Here is an 18,126-nt window from a genome sequence, read left to right as displayed (position 1 = left end):
TCTAGAGTCCCAGTGAACATAAGCCACCTCAATGAGGTCAGGAAGTCCTTGCACATATCCAATTTTGCTAGCACGTATACTGCAGGATCACAGCCTCAAAGTTCATTTTACCTTCCAAGCTGCTCAGAATGAGCTCAGGAAGTAGAATTACTGGTGAGCTGCATTGAAATAAAAAAACCCAGACTGAACAAAAACATAATCACTAAAGTAAAATAAAAAATTAAGTAAAAAATCCCTAAACAATTTTCTGGAAGGCCTCCATATGTTTTCCCTTCAACTATACCAGGAAGAAACATGCAGAGCTTGCAATAAGAATTGAATTAGAAACAAAACTTTAACTATCTGAAATCACAGAATCAAATCCCAAACCAAAGTAATTCAACAGGCTTTACACCATTAGCTTCACTGGGACAGGACATCAACCCTTACTCCTGCCAGCACCCTTTGAAGATCCCCAGCTGTCAAAGTAAATGGAAAGACAGGAGTTACACAGACTGCAGGATCCAGCCTTTTTTAAAGCAGATTTGTTCACAATAATTTTGCTTTTAAAAAGGAAAAGAAAACACAGTATAACTAAAATACGAAGTAGATTTTTTTCAAATGCAAATATATGGTTACTCTCACATCCATTTTCTTTCTTTTCCTTTTAAATAACAATGGATATTTTGATTTTGAATGGTTTGGCAACAACATCAAAGAAAAAACCTAAGTGTAATTTATCTGGGGGGCCAGAAGAGCAAAAACCAACAATGAAAATGACAGAGACAATGGAATGCACAGTAAGAAAAGGCACACAATTATTAGCTACAATAAATGGCCGAAATGAAAGCAATGGAACCACCACTTAAACTTTTGAAAAAATACTTATAATTATCTCTTTAAACATTTTTAATGAGCCCTCTCTATTGTACTTCAAATACAAGTACTAACTATCATTTTAATGACATAATTTATCAATATTGGCTGAATTTTCTCTCTGTATAGTAGAAATGGAAAACTACTATAGCTGATGTTTGAATTTACCTGTAAAACTAGTTTCTCCTTTTTTTCCAGGGCAATTGACAAGTATTTTAATATATTAGCTGTGAGGAGTAATTTCTCTTAATTGTGTAATATTAGCTTTGCAAGTCTTTAAAAAAAGTTACATTATTAAATATATACAATTACTATCTAAGAAAACATTCTTGCTTGGCAATAATGTTCTTTCTTTTAACAGTCTGACTTCTTCACTGACTTGCTTCAGTAGAAAATGAGGTCAAAGTATTCAATCACACAGGAAAGATCGAATTTTAAAAGCATGCTTCAAGAAAAACACTACAAGCTCAAAAGATCATCATAAGGTCAGTTTACTATATATTGTAGCCAAAGGGTTCCCCTTCCTAAAAAAATACTACAGTCAAACAATTGAGAGTGTACAGACATTTAACTCCTAAATCTGAATGTTAGGTCACATGTACCACAGTACTTAATCCACTGCAGTACTGTACACCGGGGTTACACTGCCTGCTGCGCATTCCCACTACTGCCCTACTCTCATTTTGTTGCTGCAACGTGTGGTCTTTGTGTAGAGATCCAATCTGCTAAAAAATTGGCATCTCTAGTAATTTCACTTGAAAAGTGGCATCACAGATGACACTGACTCCTCACTGCCATATTGACTCCATGGCTTTTGGGGGTAACTGTTGGGCTTTTCATCATTTGGGAAATTTTTGTTGCTGGAGTTTCTTTTAGTAGATATCATGAATATGGCCACTGAAGGCTGAGAATTTGTGTTCAGTTTTAGTGCATCACATAAGCCAAGCAACACTGGCTACCACTAAAACATGTTAATTACTTTATCAAGTTCAGAAATGGGATCTATATTTAAAATTAGTCTCCACAATTTCTAATAGGACAAGCTTAAGGAGAAATTGTTTTCACTACTAACTATTCTGTTCACCATTTTTAGATGACATTTTGATAAAATGAACTTTCACCTTTATTCTGACAGATATCTCTACAATCCCAGAAACCCTCTTTGCATATAGGTTACAAAATTACTTATCCAACTATTTTTGAGCATAAAATATGATTGATTTGAAGACAGATTTTTTACACAATAAGTGATTCATTTGCCCTTTCTGCAAACTTATGGCTGCTGCTTGTTTTATTCTACTGGTGCCCTACAGGGCCCAGTTCTAGGGCCAGTTCTGTTCATTTTTAACAATAAACTGGACACAGGAGTTGACTGCACCATTAGTAAGTTTGCTGGTGTTATCAAACACCAAGTCTGTTGGTGTTACCAAACTGAGAGGTGCTGTTCACTCTCCTGAGGGATAAGAGGCCTAATAGAGAGAGGGATCTGGATAGAGTGGAGCACTGGGCAATGAAAATGGCAAGTTGGTTGGCCCTGCAGTGAAGCAGTTGGGCTAAATGATTCTTGTAGGTCCCCCACTGCTGAAATATTTTATTTTCTTCGACTCTGTTATTCCAAGGGTTTGGGTTTTCAGGAGACTCTACGTGGCACCTGTGTACAGGAAATAGAAGCTACCCAAGTAAAAGGTTCCTTAAGAGAAGGATCTATTCCTTAAGTGAAGGATCTGTTCCTTCAAGCTTTTAGGTTCTAAGTTCTGGCCAGAGACTTTTATTTAGGCTGTAAAAAACTGAACATTACGTCTCTGTTCAAATAGCACCTAAGCACAATCACAGAATAACTGCACAGGTAATACAGTGTGCATTATCATGATATTTTGTGTACAGATTAAAGTAATTTTAACCTTTAAAATTATATTCTGTGTAAATACAAAAGGAAAGGACTGATACCCTTTTTAACAATAAGCTGTGAGAGTTTTCAGGCACAACTTACTACATGTTTATCTGATATGTCAATAAGATGAATTTCATTTATTTGATTATGTGATCAGTCATACAGTCCCCCTTTTCTTGTCTTAATAAGATTAAAAACATTTATTTAAAAGTTCTGATAACTGAAATGTACACTATCCCTCCTACCGCAATTCCAACTAAACCATGTTGAAGTTACACTAAATGTAGGAACACTAATAGGTTTGTATAGTTACAAACATAGGCAGTCACTAAATTAAGAATATTATAGATGAGAAAACTATGATTATTAATTTCTTCAATTTACTTTATTAGCGAGCCAAAACACTGCCTCATACTCTGACACAATCATTCAGGAATAAGGATATTCTCCTGGGGTTAAAAACTTCAGGAGTTTGATGCCAGTATGTGCATCTATAATGTAACCCTTACATGATCTACCTATTTGGAAGTTATTGACTGGTTTTGCTAGTTATGTCTTAGTATTCATTAATATGTTACTAGATAAACAAATGACATATAATAGTCTAAGATGCATATAGCACAGACATAGCAAACACCTATCCCAAACCCACTTTGCAAAAAAATCCCTTCCTCTTAGGAAGAAGAAAGAAATAGTGCTTTTCTACATGATTGAACTAACAATTTCCATGATCAACTAACAATTTAACAATTAGTACAAAATGTTTATTGTAAGTTGCTCTGAGGAGTTAAAAAAAAAAAAAAAAGAGAAAACTGTGCAGAAATTGAAGCCCTGAGGTTCAGTGAATAATCTGGGTAGCCTATAATTTTTTTTCTTTATCCGTTTGCATTTGCAAACCACCCTCCATCAGCAGCAGGGCAGGCAGGTGGTATCTTAGTATTCAATATATTGTTGCAACATATTGAAAAAAGATAGCTACTGTCTCTTTTTCCACAGGCACTTCTCATTCACAATGCCCTTTATCCACTTCCAAAGGTTCACCCTTTCAGGCTTGAAAGGAACTGAAATTCTAAAGCAGCTACCATCACAATGCTCCATTATGAAGGAATTACTAATTCATCATATGTATACAAGAAAGACTGATCTGGTGGTACAGCTAGCTAAGTTCTGGGTACTTGTAGCAATTGTGCCTACCTAAATAAGGCAGAATGAATCTGAAAATACAGGATAAATGGACACAGCCCTTTTGAAAATGTGACAATTTCAGCCTTTTAGGATGCCACAAACATGCATGGTTCATGTTGGCTTTCAGTACTATTTCAGGACAGAGTATTCATGTATGTCATACTGTTTTTTGAAACCTCTGCCAGAGGGTTGTGTTAGGCAGACAAGCTTGCCCACAAGAAACAAGCTTGAAAATGAAGTTATACTGACCACATGAGGAGAACTCCATTCTAGCCCATACAGCTGGAAGACTTAAATCTAAAAGATTTGCATTCCTGTCAACAGAAAAAGCTGAAGCAACACCTGCAAAATTTTGCTCAAAGTATTGAAACAATACTATGAAGACAGACAGAAAGACACTTCTTTAAGTCTGTGGAATGAACGAAATGTAAATATGCAGAAAGAGAAGAAAAAAAAAGATGTAAAATTAGTGCAGTATTTTACATAAAGCTGACCTTAAAAGAATACTGATAAACTTAAAAACTTAGAAAAAGAAGGGCATTTTTATTCCTAAAAACACCTCTGACTAAATTGTAAATATGAAAGTTTAATATACATAACAGATACAGGTCAAAACACCTGCTGCAAATGCACACTACCAGTACTCTACAGGTACATAAGGCATGCATCCTGACTAATGAATACAGCATGTTCTCTAGTAATTATAAAAGAACATATGGAGTTGTTTGGGAGAAGAAGCACACCTTGCAGTCACAGACTGGAAAAATAAATAATGCTTGGAGTTAAAACCAATTATCTTTTCCTTCCCACATTTTCAAATGTAATGTAATTGGCCAGGTCCCAAGGGACCTTGACACAATTCAGGTGGGCTGATGCAAATCTCATGAAATTCAGTAATGTGAAGTGCAAGGATCTACACTTGGGTCATGGCAATCCCAGGCTACTGGTTGGGTGAAGAAGTGTGAGAGCAGCCCGGCAGAGAAAAATTTGGGGGTGGTAGTTGAGGAAAACCTCAACAACAGCTGGCAATGTGCATTCACAGCCCAGAAAACCAAACGTATCCTGGGCTGCATCCAGAGCAGGATTTGAGGGGTGGTGAATCTGTAGAGAAAAGGGAGGGGGAGGAGGAAAGTATCTGGAAGGTTTTTATTTTTAGCTTGGTATGTGTTCCTTTTTAGATTTGTAATAAATAAATTGTTGTTTTATTTCCCTCCATCCCCGAATAGGAGCCTGCTTTGTTCTGTTCCCGGGTAACATCTCACAGCAACCCTTTTAGAAATATACCCTTCATGGAGGCCCTGGCATTGTGCTAAGGTCAAACCATGACAGGGTCCCAGCACAGGAGGGACGTGGACCTATTGGAGTGAGTCCAGAGAACGGCATGAAGTTGAAAAGAGGACTGCAGCATTTCCTTATGAGGATAGACTGAGGAAGTTGAATCTGTTCTGACTGGAGAAGAGAAGGTTGCGTGGAGACCTCAGAACAACTTCCAGGATCTGAAGGGATCAGCAAAGTTGGAGAGGGACTCTTCATAAGGAACCACAGTGTTAGGACAAGGAATAATGGGTACAAACTGAACTGGGGAGAAACAAAGGTTGGATATTAGGAAGAAATTTTTTACTGTGAGGGTGGTGAGAAACTGGAACAGACTGCCCAGAGAGGCTGTGGAATTGGCATCTCTGGCCAGTTCAAGGCCAGGCTGGATAAGGTCTTGAGCAACCTCATCTAGAGGGAGGTCTCCCAGTGCATGGCAGAGGACACTGGACTAAATGATCTTTAATATTCCTTCCAACCCTTAACAATCTATGATTCTATGTTTATCTTCTTTGCTAGAAGTTCTCCAACATAGGATCAAACTGACTAATTTACCGTCTTTTCCCCATTATTTGTATACCTAGTGTCTCTTATACACATCTTTAAACATACACTAAACCCTTTTCTCTGTGGTCATTTTCCCCACATTTGGAAAACAAACCAAAAAATCCCATGTAAAAATCTGTTGTCAAGCTTGTCATAAAGACTTTTAAAATATATACATTCCACCTAACACTGAAAAACACATGTAAATACATCAGTTATTCACACCAGAGAACCAAAATAGAGAAACTAAAAATAAAATTTAACTCAGATTACTATTAAAATCAAATCTGAAAACATTTATGGCATGACAGCCTTAGACAGAGAGGGTGACCATATCAGGACAAATATTTATTTAATCAAAACCAAAGAAAACCTGTAGTCCTTCAGAAAGGTGAGGCATCTATGCCATTGATAACCAGACTGTTTTGAGAACATCATAATGGCAAGTCTCCTGGCATACAATTTATAACGCATTCTCAAATAAAAAGAATTAACATAAATTCTTCCCATGGATTGAAAGATACCTAATTTTTATATCTTATGATGAAAAAAATAATGTTTCTTACAATCTTTTAAAATCAGAAACTGGAATACTACATTGGAATAAACCACGTTTCAAACAACTTGTTTTTTGGATAAACAAATACCAGAAATAAACATTCAACTGCTATAATTGGAAACACTGTAATTGCTACGGGGCTTTTATAGAGAAAACACACTAAAAGCCAATGAGGCCAGCCTGTATCAGAGGAGAAGCAAAGAGCATAGACAGAATCTAGTCGGGATAGCTGTGGCTAACCTTAGTAGCAATAATTCTCCACCCCCATTCCTTGTCTTGTGAAGATCACATAGTCTCAGTGCAAGATTTTACAGTGTAGCAGCAAGGTACTCAAAGGGACAGAGAAATACATAATTTATTTTGGTGACATTGCTACACTAAAACCTCTGGAAGAAAGGGGGAGAAGCGATAATGCTCAATAGCCTGAAGCAGAGACCAAAGAAGGAGATTTATCAAGGCACATGAGCCACTTGATACCTTTTTGTCACAGAAGAAGTCACTGTACTCAGTTGCAGAAATGGTAAGTAAATATCTTGCATGTATATGATATCAGGCAAAATGATCTGATAATCCTTTTTGCATAAAAGTCTGTGCATCTTTGATTTGATCAGAAATGTTTTATTTTATGCTAAAATGGATTTAGCTACATCAAAATTACAAGAAAAGTTAAGAAATAGAGGAGTAAAAAGCTCCTGTACCTAGAACAAGACTATTAAACAAAATCTCACCTCAAACTTAAATCCAAATTATAACCTTTATGCCTTATGTAAGATGTGATAGTTTTTCTGAAGTAGTTATAGCACTTCCACTAGAATCGTGTTATCAGGATATGGTATTTGCATTGGGCCTTCTTACTTCTTGTTTTCTTTCCAATTATTACAACACATTTTCAGCAGGTATTATCCTTCCTTTAAAGTTATTCCTTTGTATGCCATGCAGAACTAAGTTTGTGGGGATACATTGATATACATATCAATATTGATTTTATTTTCATGCAGATTTAGATTTGCACTGAAATAGGATGAATTTCTGTAACAGCATGAGTGGAGACTCCTGTGGTTGGTGATGACTGCTGAATGACAATTGTAAATTGAGGATCAGTCATAAAGCTTGTTAAGAAACAAGACTAATAGATGGGAACCTCTCACTGACTGACAAGTATAACAACGCATTTATTACTAGAAACTGTATGATTTTTTTAACCTTGGATATTATGAAATATAGTGATTAGATTACCTTTTTCATCACAAGAACAATCCTTAGGTGTTTACATATGGGAAAATAATGGAAGGGGATTTATATTTCCATAACATGGCAATCAATCCAAACTTTTGGAGAGTCCCTTAAATGTAGCAGTTCCTTATTTGATGAGAGCTGCCAGTAAACCAAACAGATGACTTTCATACAGGTTTCAACATGCAAACTTGTTTCAAACAGACATCCAGCTAGGCTAAATCAGTTCTTCAATGCAATCACAAATGTTCTTGACCAATCTACAAACGAAAATGATAGTTTTGGAAATCTGCTTATCTACTGAGCATCTTATATAGAAGTCCTTATAATCTGAATGCCTTTCTGGTTTTGTGAAAAAAACCCACCTTTTCAGCATGTAGCGAAAGTAGTTTAATAGGCCAGCAAAGAATATAATGGAAAGAAACAGTGAAATCAATGGAAAAGAAAAAAGTAAAGAAAAAGCTAACCAAAGTTATTAATAAACCTTTACTGTATATATGGTGGAATAGTTTTGAGAGAGCATAAGTCCTGACATTTTGTTTATGAAAGCAGTGCTACTGCATGCTGTAGCTGAACAAGGACTGCTTTCTTGTATGAATGTTTGACAGAAAATTAAAACAAATTAAATATTACAATCAAAATATTTGCTCTTCATTAAAATTCTGAAGCAGAACTCAGAATTATATTAAACTATATAGAAAAAAGTGAAAATAAAATTAAGTTTAAAAGTCTATCTTTTATTGAATTCTGCATAAAACAAATACCTTACCTGCTGAAGAGCAAATTAGATTTTTAATTTAATTTATCTAAAAGACGGTTAATAAAATTTACCTATTTTATAAATTTGACTTTTAACATGAAACTCTTGTTTCTTTCTTTAACTTAAACTAAATGCATAGGAAAGAGTTAACATCATTCATACAATAATTTGCTTATTACATAATGTAATAATTTGATCAGTGAAGGTGATAAATGACAAAACAAGTGAAGTTATCAGCTGAAAAGAGTAAACAGAACTAATACCTCTATGGCAAAATAAAGAGAACTTGTGATAATCGCATATATTAATAAATAAATTCTTATTAATTTCTACATCCTTTTTCTCTATATGAAAATTTTCCAAACTAACTCAAAACTGGGAAAACTTTTCTGTATATTATTCCAGCAAAACAGTCTGGATACAGGTTATTTTGATTGCTCCAATATATTCTCTACACAAGAATGAAAAGTTATGATGATAAAGATCAAATGAGGATCACAAGTGAAACAAGCTCTGCCTAACAAAGGTGCAATCCAATTAAAGTATTACATTGCTCTATTTAACTAGTTTATTATGCCACCAAGCAAAATTAAAACAGACATAGTGCTTTCAAGTGAGCCTAAACTGAACCTTTAGTGTTTCCATAATTATTGTATGCTTCAGCTGAAACACACTTAGCCTAAAATTATTATCTAAAATCATGCTATGTCCCACTTCCTTAGCAAGAAATGGACTTCTAATGTACTCTAATGTACCATTCTTACAGAACTGTATTATACAGAAGAAATAACACTCTAAGAAACAGAGGAAATTATTTTAGTGCCAAAATGCAATTTAGTAATTGTTGTTTAATTAGCAGTATTTTCTCCTATTCTTGACAGTGAGTTGATATAGCAGTATAGAATTTATTTTGAGCAACTAAAACAGGCTATTTTACTGACACATAGAGAAAGAGAAAAATGCTGCTGAAGCCATGAATTTTAGCTTTTGTTCAATGTTGGCAAATTCTACTTTTAAATTGTGAAAAAAAATCAAACCAAAAATCAATTTTTAATTTGCAAAAATAGTGTGGAGTTCTGACATTCAAATACTTCTAGGATTTTCAACTTCAAAGTAACTCTATTACTCTTCATTTTTTTTTACTGGATACATTTAAGCCTCAATTGTTTTCACAGTCAGTTAAGCATCTGAAATCTGAAAGAGGAATGACACATTTTTCAGAAACTCTGTTCTTCTATTAAGTCATGCTAAATACAGGCAAATGTTAATATACACTCTGTTTTATAACTCAAGTATAAAATTTTCTGTTGCTTTGAAAGGTCCCACTATGTTCAGGTGGGATAGTTATACTACTAATGAATTATGACTCTTCACAATTTTTGTTTTCCAGAAATAATACTGCATGGGTTTCTTGGATTAAGAAATAACTTCTTGCATGATACCAAAAATTGTATTTATTCATACCAATCACCTTAAGATTTATATTGGAGAGAATTTTCAGATCATCTAAATTATCCAATGCTTTTACATTAGTTCTTAAAAATTAAGTCCCCTAACTTTATTGCCTTTGTGAATACTTATGAATTTGTATTATTACTGGTGCTTTATCTCCTTTATATACTTTTAAACTGCTGCTACCCTATGTTTCAGAATTCTCTTCCCCATTACTTCCAAATCTCTACGTGCAGACCAGTAAACTCATGAGGTTACCTCAGAAGCATGAGGTAAAAGTATTCCTTAGGGCAGCAAAGGTAAGAGCAGTATAAACACATTTTCCTAACTGAAATATAGACTGAGTAATTTCTTAGGTAAAGTTATCCATGCTCATGTTTACATATCCACAATATTCTATACAACAGTTGTAACAGAATGCATCTTCCCATAGCACTGTCAGACATTCCCACAAGAGCTTTTAATCTGAACACAATTTAGAAACATAACATAGATAAATAAGAATGAAGTGTTAAAACATATTACCTCGCATTCTGAACAACTGGAAATTTTTTAAAATAAGTTACCAAAACTATACTAATACCAGGCAAACAAACTGATCAAATGCAAGGAAGTTACAGATACTGATCTATAAACTTACATTATTTAACATTTATGTCTAAGAGTTACACTCAACAACACTGTATTTTTCTTACGTTTTCAGAAAAATGACAAAATATTTAATTTTAACATATGAAATATAATTATTCATAAGCTGTCAAGGGAAAGGTATGCCTTCATTATTAAATTTTCGCAGTATTCTTACTCCTGTATCTTATACATATATAGTGCTCCTATCACAAAAAGTACTATGTAGTCCTTATTCTGACAACATAATACCACAATGCATTCTGTCACAAAAACGGTGTCAGTATGCAAGAATATCTGAGTGACTAAGAGACGAGTCTTAATGGTTTTGCATCAGTCTGAAATACTTACTGTCGCTGGAGAGGCCCGCGTTGTGTGAGTCACTGTATGACCAGAATTTTCCATTGAATTGCCAATCAGATAGGTCCCTCCTGAGCTGCTAATAAGTTGTCCTCCTGTTACGCCCATCTGAATCCCTCCAGTGCCCACCATGCTATGAGACGAGACCACTGTTGTCACCTGTGCAGAACTTCCTTGAGTATCAAAATAATTTCCCCCAGTGTTTTGACTGTACATCTGGGTTTCTGTGTAAGGATAAGTTGTCGATCGGCTTCAAGAAAAGAAAATAAAAGAAAAGGAAAACACATTATTTGCATTTCATTTAGCTGAGGGTAACGTTTATAAGTTTAGAAACTGATTTACAAAAACTAAAATCAAATCAAATAAGATTAGCAAACAATCCCTGTATCCTCAGAGAATAACAGTCAATCAAGTCAAAGATTTATATAACTAACTCGGTGTCAATGGTAAGCCAAGCATCCACTGAACATTACAGAAAAACTGTCAGTCTTACACAAAGAGGAAGAGAGAAAGGAACAACAAAAGTTGAAGGTAGGCACATAGAGCTAATCTAATTAGTAATATATTGCAAAGTAATCTACAAAGCTCTGTCTGCATCAACTTTTTTTTTAAATTTTACAATACAATTTCAATTTCAAGTTGGATGCTGTATGTTTTGCATAATGTGTAGTTTAGAAAGTTACAAACAATTCATACAAATATCAGCTAACAGAGTCCAATGTCCAAGAATCCTCTGTTGTCTACTGTTTTTAAATTCACTGAAGCTTGAAAATCTGAGTCTGCTGGTATTTTGGGAAATGCAATTATTTTTACAGGGCAAATTCAAAATTAGACATGAATTCATGTAAAGATAAAAAACAGCATTTAAGAAATAAAACCAAACAGAACTATAATTTGTAAAACCATCACAAACATTAGAGAAGTTAAGGAATGCAACAGCAACATTTTAAAAATAATTACCAAGTATGAAACATTTACATGTCATTAAACACTTCACCCTAACAAACTACTCAGCTACTGAAACCTTCTATCATGTCTTTCATATTCTTATTTACTTATTTTGAATCATTATTCTTCATGTGTTATAATCTACTTATAATTTTGGAATTTGTTTCCACAAACTAAATTTGATATTTAACTCTTTATATTTCAAAATTATCAAGTAAATATAATTAATTATTTCAAGGATTGGATCTTTGTATGTTGACAAGCATGATAACAAGAAAAAATCAGTCAGCCTTACCCAACCACTAATTTTCTTATTTAAGCAAAAAAATCTATAACATTTTTTGTAATCCACAGCAATATCAATTTATACGGCATGTAACTAAAGTTAAAAACCCACACAACCAAACAACAAAACCTGAGATGCTTTTGTACAGAAACACAAGAGGTGGATGCAGCACTCATGTTTTGTGCAATAAACTGATGATCAAGACACCTATGCAAGAACCTGAAGTCAGGCTTTTCTTTCCCTTTATCTATATAATATTTATTTTAAAATTAATATAGAGAAAAAAGTCAAGGCAATTTACTGTTGTTTTTTAAATTATGCACACTTACGTAAGATTATTTAATTAGTAAACATCAGACCCAGAAATTATAATTTCTTGTTTATCTTCAGAAAAGCATTACTTCTAAATAACTGAGGAACATAATAGTACCTCATCAACAACCAAAGTCAGAAATTTTGCTTTGTTAACTATAGCTACAACAATTTTTCCCTTTCCCTGCCCAGACTTCCAGAATTTCCCAACTTAAGTTTCAAAATCTGAAATGTTTCATAAGCCTCATACTACCTTATTCCCTCTTACCCCTCTTTAACCTACTCAAACACTTTCCATTTTATTTTGAGTATTTCAAAAGCCTTAAGATCAGCTGCAAACAACTTTGAAGCTAATCCAAAAGAAATGCCTTGTAGTTTGCTGAAAGCAAAGCAAAATAGTTCTTTTAGGGACTAATGCTCCAACAGATATTTAATCTATTAACCTTTGTTTTGAAAGTTAAAATCAGTTATCTTTGTGTTGCAATAATCTATGTATGTATTGAGGTCCTGTGCAAGTCATGGTTAATCTATTTTCTCAAGCCAAGGCATCATAGTGGTCACCTTAGGGAAACTGTTTACCTCAGAACCACAGGAAAGATCTACTGAGTTGCTAAGGTGCAAAACCAAAAATCACTGAATGCTGCCATCTTCATCCCTAAATCACCTCCCCACATGCCACATCTAGATGTTTTGTGGAAAATTGCAGGAATGGTGGCTCCATCACGTCCCCACACTGCCTGTTCCACTTCTTGATTACCCTTTGCAGCAAAGAAATTTTTTCTTAATGTCTAACCGAAGTGTTCTTTGGTGCATCTTGAGGTCATTCATCTTGTGATGAGCACAATAACCACTAGCAGACTGGATGTTGCCTCTGTCTTTACATCTGTGAACAGTGCTATGCAGCAAAGGACAAATGTAGGGAAATGTTGTGATGTAGGCTCAGCGGAAGCAGTTCATGGAAATGATCACCAAGCGACTGACACTGTAATTTCTCTCACAAGAGGAAAGAAAAATCTTGGTATCAGTAACAAAAGTGTTGAAAGGATAAGATCATTGTTATGATCTTATATTGACAGCAAAAATAGAGAAGGCTAGAGGAAATATACTGTACAAAAGATGCAAGGAGAACAACTCTCACTTGCAAAAGTGGAACTGAATATTGGAAGCAGTGCAAATCCTACAGAATGCTTCAAATTTTGAAGAAAATTTAGTCACAGATTTGCTGTGGAATAAAAGATGAAATATTTGTTTGCTTTTACCTTGTTAAGGTATATCTGTATATCATATGTATCATCTGTAGACCTCTCTATCACACACAGTCTCTAAATAAGGACTGGTTGTAACAGAGCACCTATTTCTGCTTATAATAGCACTCTGTATCAGTGTATCGATGTGACACATCAATGGGTCTGACTCCAAAATAATCACATTCTTCTGTTTGGTCCAACAACCAACAAGGTTTTCTAGAACACCCCATCATTGGAGATGATTTAGCAAACCTTTCACAACAGAGATCAACAGTCTACTTAAAAGTGAGTTATTAATTATTATTAATTAATATATCCAATAATAATTGCAACTTAACAAAGAGACATTTAATTTAATGAAAATTATTCAACCTGGAAATTAAAAATGCAGGTGAATAAGATGATGTTTTAGAAAGCAGTTTTGAGAAATGTTTTTAGAAAGCAGACTTAAATGTTTTAAGGTAATTGCATATGGTAACACAACCCTTTAAAATAAAGTTTCAGCAAAGGGGAAAATAAATTCAAGTAAGGAAGTGATCTTCTATTTCTCCACAGCACTTGTAGCACAAATATGTAATACTTTCTCAAATATCCTGACACATAGCATAGTCAGTTCCTTCCCACTGCAAAGGTTGTAAAAGTGTTCCTACCTCTTCTCTCCTTTAACAGCTGCATATAAAATCACACAAGGAGTAATCTTGAAGTTTTCTTGCTCTTTATGACAACACATTGATGATTAACTCTTGCTTGAGATAGCAGGAAGGCAACAGAACCTGATAGTTCCTACTATTCAATCACTGTGAAGTTCAGTGCTTACTAGAATGTGGTATTAGAAAGCTTACCAGTTACAAGTAAATTTAAAGTCTAAGTAGTTAGGCTGCAGTATCCTGGTTTCCAGAAGTCTGTGCAAACTAGATCATGTGTACCCTGAGAGCACGCAACAACAAGTCAGACACTGTGTGAATTCAATTCAGATTAAGCAAGCCCAGATCATCAGGTGCCTGATGTTAAGATCCCACACTAGAAATTATCAATACCAGCAAGACTCAGAGTAGCATTGGAAGGTACAATAACCCAAGGCATTTCCTATTATGCCTCATTGCTTGCTTACAAACATGTAATAATGATTTACAAAATATAATGTTAGAAATAAAAGAGATGTAGTTGTGGTATAAAGTCGTTTAAAACACTTTTTTTTTGCACATGAAACCAGAAAATAATTTATTTCAGTAAGTCCCAGCACTACCACACAAATCAATTGCAATGTTTTGCCCTACATTACAGACTCTAATATAATGCTACTGAGCCCAACTTTTGCAGACGCTTCTGTCTCTTCAAGATACAGACATTCTGAAAAAAAGAGAAAAATAAAAACAATGGCACAGAAAGAGTAAACTTGTTATTGTCCTCCATTAGTTTGCAGTGCGCACATGCACACATTGGAAATAATTTATTCCCATCTTCACCTGTGATCAGATTCTATGTAAATATCCAATCCATTAGACCACTATGTATGACTGTTCTACCTTAGGAAACCCCCAAAACAAGAAATTCTTTCATGTCAGAACAATATCCACAAACTCTTTCAAGTTTTTAGGATAATTCTGTGGTCTTTAAGCTAATAGACAGCTTCAGAGAAACTAGAGAAAACAGAATCTATTGTCTAATACTGAGGGAAGGCCTTACCATAGCCAGGTTCTGGAGGTGATGTATCCTAAGCAAAGGGAAGAAAAGGGAAGTGCCATACACCCTGAGACTGTCACAACAGAACATTATACAGCCATTTAATTATAATAGGGAGGGATTTATTAGCCATAAAAAAGAACTGAGATCTTCAACACTCACTCCAAGACCATTTTCCACATGGAAACAAAGCAATAAGAGCACACACTATGCACAGTTACAGAAAACCTTGCAAGCCGGAGAATATAGTAAATTAAAACAAAGGTGCAATTCTATAAATTTTATTCTGAGGATCTGTAATTTAGACAGTTAAGGAAAAATTAATTACAAATTTCTAAAATTCTGGTTAAGTACAGCAGACCTATAGTCCAAGAAATAAGGTATTGCCACTGTTAGGAACATGTCATAATGTCCAAGGGTACATAATAAATCTGCAAGACCTCAGGAGTTGGGCTTGTCAGGCTCTCTTTGTCCAGGCTTCTCTGTCTTAGTCTATAGAGTTTTGTTCTAGCAGTGATTACTGAACAATTAGACAAATGCTACTTAATCTGTTTCCATTTTATCTTAGCTTTCTATGGTTGTGTGGTATGAAACCTATAATTAAAATGCTGAGGCATTGCTCTGTCTAACAGACGTTAATACGAAATAGCTATTCTGTACAGAATAAGCAATCCGTAACCCTAGATCAAAACTACAGCAAAGAGAACTGTGAGCTGGCCTAACAGTATTGAAGAAGTATCCATTCTGGCAAAAACAGACCATAGAAAACAAATTCAGATAAACTATGGAAATGGAAACCAGTGAATATACTGATACAAATAAGGTATAGACTGTGCTAGAACACAAAAATAGCTGCAAGTGGACACACTGTGCAACCCTTATCACCCATCATACATTGTTCACACATAACATCTGTATTAGTGGTAAATTGCTGTAACTCTCTCTAACTCAGACAGCAGCCATTCACCTTACTATGCATAAGGGTAGTAAAAGGAAAAGGATAATGTCAGAGAAAAAGGCATAGATACTAGTAACTAGTAGGAAGATTAATAATTTTAACTATATTGATAATAATTGCTTTATTTAACCGTTAAGGTTTTAATTAGGGTAATAGTAAATTCTTGGATTTGCATAAATGGTGTGTTTTGCCAACATAAATGCCACAAATTGTTGTACAACAAATTGTTGAAGAATGTGGTTTGGATCCAACAGCAATATCAAACCTTGCACAAATCCCAGCAATTAAAACCCTGTTTGCTGCATCAGAACTACCGGGTAAATGGCTACATCTTATTAATCTGTTACAATGTGTAAAAAGAAAGTTCACTTCTTGTATGTGGAACCAACTGACTTCTTAACATATGTGCAGTGATAATAATCTTAATATATTCTGAACAGCCAGGTAAACCTGTAAGTGGCATTGCAACAACAATGCACTTTTGTTTCAGGATAGAGTGACATGCTTGACAAGCGAAATTGTTGTTAACTAGAGACAAATGTAGATAAGTTAATTCAAATATTCTCATATCATACAGTATATGTGACAAGTTGGGGGCTACAACCTTTGTATAATTATATTGCCTCCAATTATAATAAAACCAAATAACTATTAAGTGTAGATAAATAATGATATAAAATGCGTGGGAAGAATTGTATTATAGGAATACAACAATTACACTTGACAAAGACTGTGAAACCTGACAAACTTCTTAGTTTGATAATGCAAAGAATTAGGTAACTTTTTCTTGATATACATTGTAACTGCATCCTTTGTTGCTACTGTATATGGATTTAAATCATTGTTAGTTTGCAAGTGCTGTATTTTAAAATAAAGGATAATTCTTTCACAGAACTGTAGAATGGTTTGGGTCAGAAGGGACCTTAAGGATCCCTTAAGTCCAACTCCCCCTGCCATGGGTGGTGAAACCTTCCATTGGTCCAGGTTACTCAAAGCTCCATCCAGCCTGGTCTTGAACCCTGCGAGGGATGCGGCATCCACAACTTCTCTGGACGACCTGCTTTGCCACCCTCTGAGCCAAGAATTTCTTCATAATATCTGTCTCATCTAATGTAAATCTCTCCTCTTTTAGTTTAAAACTATTGCCCCTTTAGCTTATCATTATCTGCCTATAAAAGAAGTCCCTCTCCCACCTTTTTTGTAAGCCTTCTTTAAGTAATGGAAGCTTACAATAAAGCCTCTCAATCTGTCCTCATCTGTCCTCATAAGAGAGGTGCCCCAGTCCTCTGGTCATCTTCATGGCCCTCTTCTGCACCTGCTCTAACAGGTCCATGTCCTTCTAATTGCTGAGGACCCCAGAACTGGACACAGCACTCCAAGCAAGGTCTCATGAGAGCAGAGTGGAAGGCAATGTCTTTCATCAGGCATGCTGTGACAATTTATTCCAGAGATTCCCGTATTAATGAATGTCTTTACCTTAACTAAGTTTTGCAGACTTCTTATTCTGCTTCTAGAGCAGTACTGTTGCTTGATAGATTACAGAATAATCCTATATCTGATTTTGAGTTAGAATTGATTTTGATTTATCATAAAATATATCAAACACATAATCATAGGAAGACTACCCAAAATCTGGTGCATATAAGTATATGCTTCACTATATAGAATTTTTGAAAAGTCTGAGTAGAAACACAGACTGGGTCCATTCTCCGTCAACGAAATTACAATCTTTAGAAAGGCTAATCTTCCTGTAAGGACTGAACAGCAAATTGCTTGTCCACTACATTGCTGCTCACAACAACATAAGTAAGATGATCTTTGTGGGAGAGAAAAACAATCTAGATTTGGCTCACATGCTAAGAAGAGCTTTCTTTTATATCCTATTGACTGATTTTGCAGCAACTGACAGA

At 34.9% G+C, this 18,126-nt stretch overlaps 1 protein-coding gene across 4 annotated transcripts in view; it reads right to left on the bottom strand.

Annotated features, from left to right (window-relative positions):
• RFX3 (regulatory factor X3) overlaps positions 1-18,126 on the bottom strand; it is a 106,611-nt gene that overhangs the window by 28,334 nt on the left and 60,151 nt on the right. For all 4 annotated transcript variants that reach the window (XM_039729675.1, XM_039729674.1, XM_039729673.1 and 1 more), the window contains exon 4: positions 10,774-11,032. In XM_039729675.1, the coding sequence (XP_039585609.1) occupies positions 10,774-11,032 (259 nt within the window). The remainder of the gene's footprint in view (positions 1-10,773; positions 11,033-18,126) is intronic.

This window comes from Passer montanus, unplaced genomic scaffold, assembly GCF_014805655.1.
Source record: "Passer montanus isolate IOZ18808 unplaced genomic scaffold, ASM1480565v1 scaffold7, whole genome shotgun sequence".
NCBI classification, from domain to species: Eukaryota; Metazoa; Chordata; class Aves; order Passeriformes; family Passeridae; genus Passer; species Passer montanus.
This window is presented reverse-complemented; position numbering and strand designations above follow the sequence as displayed.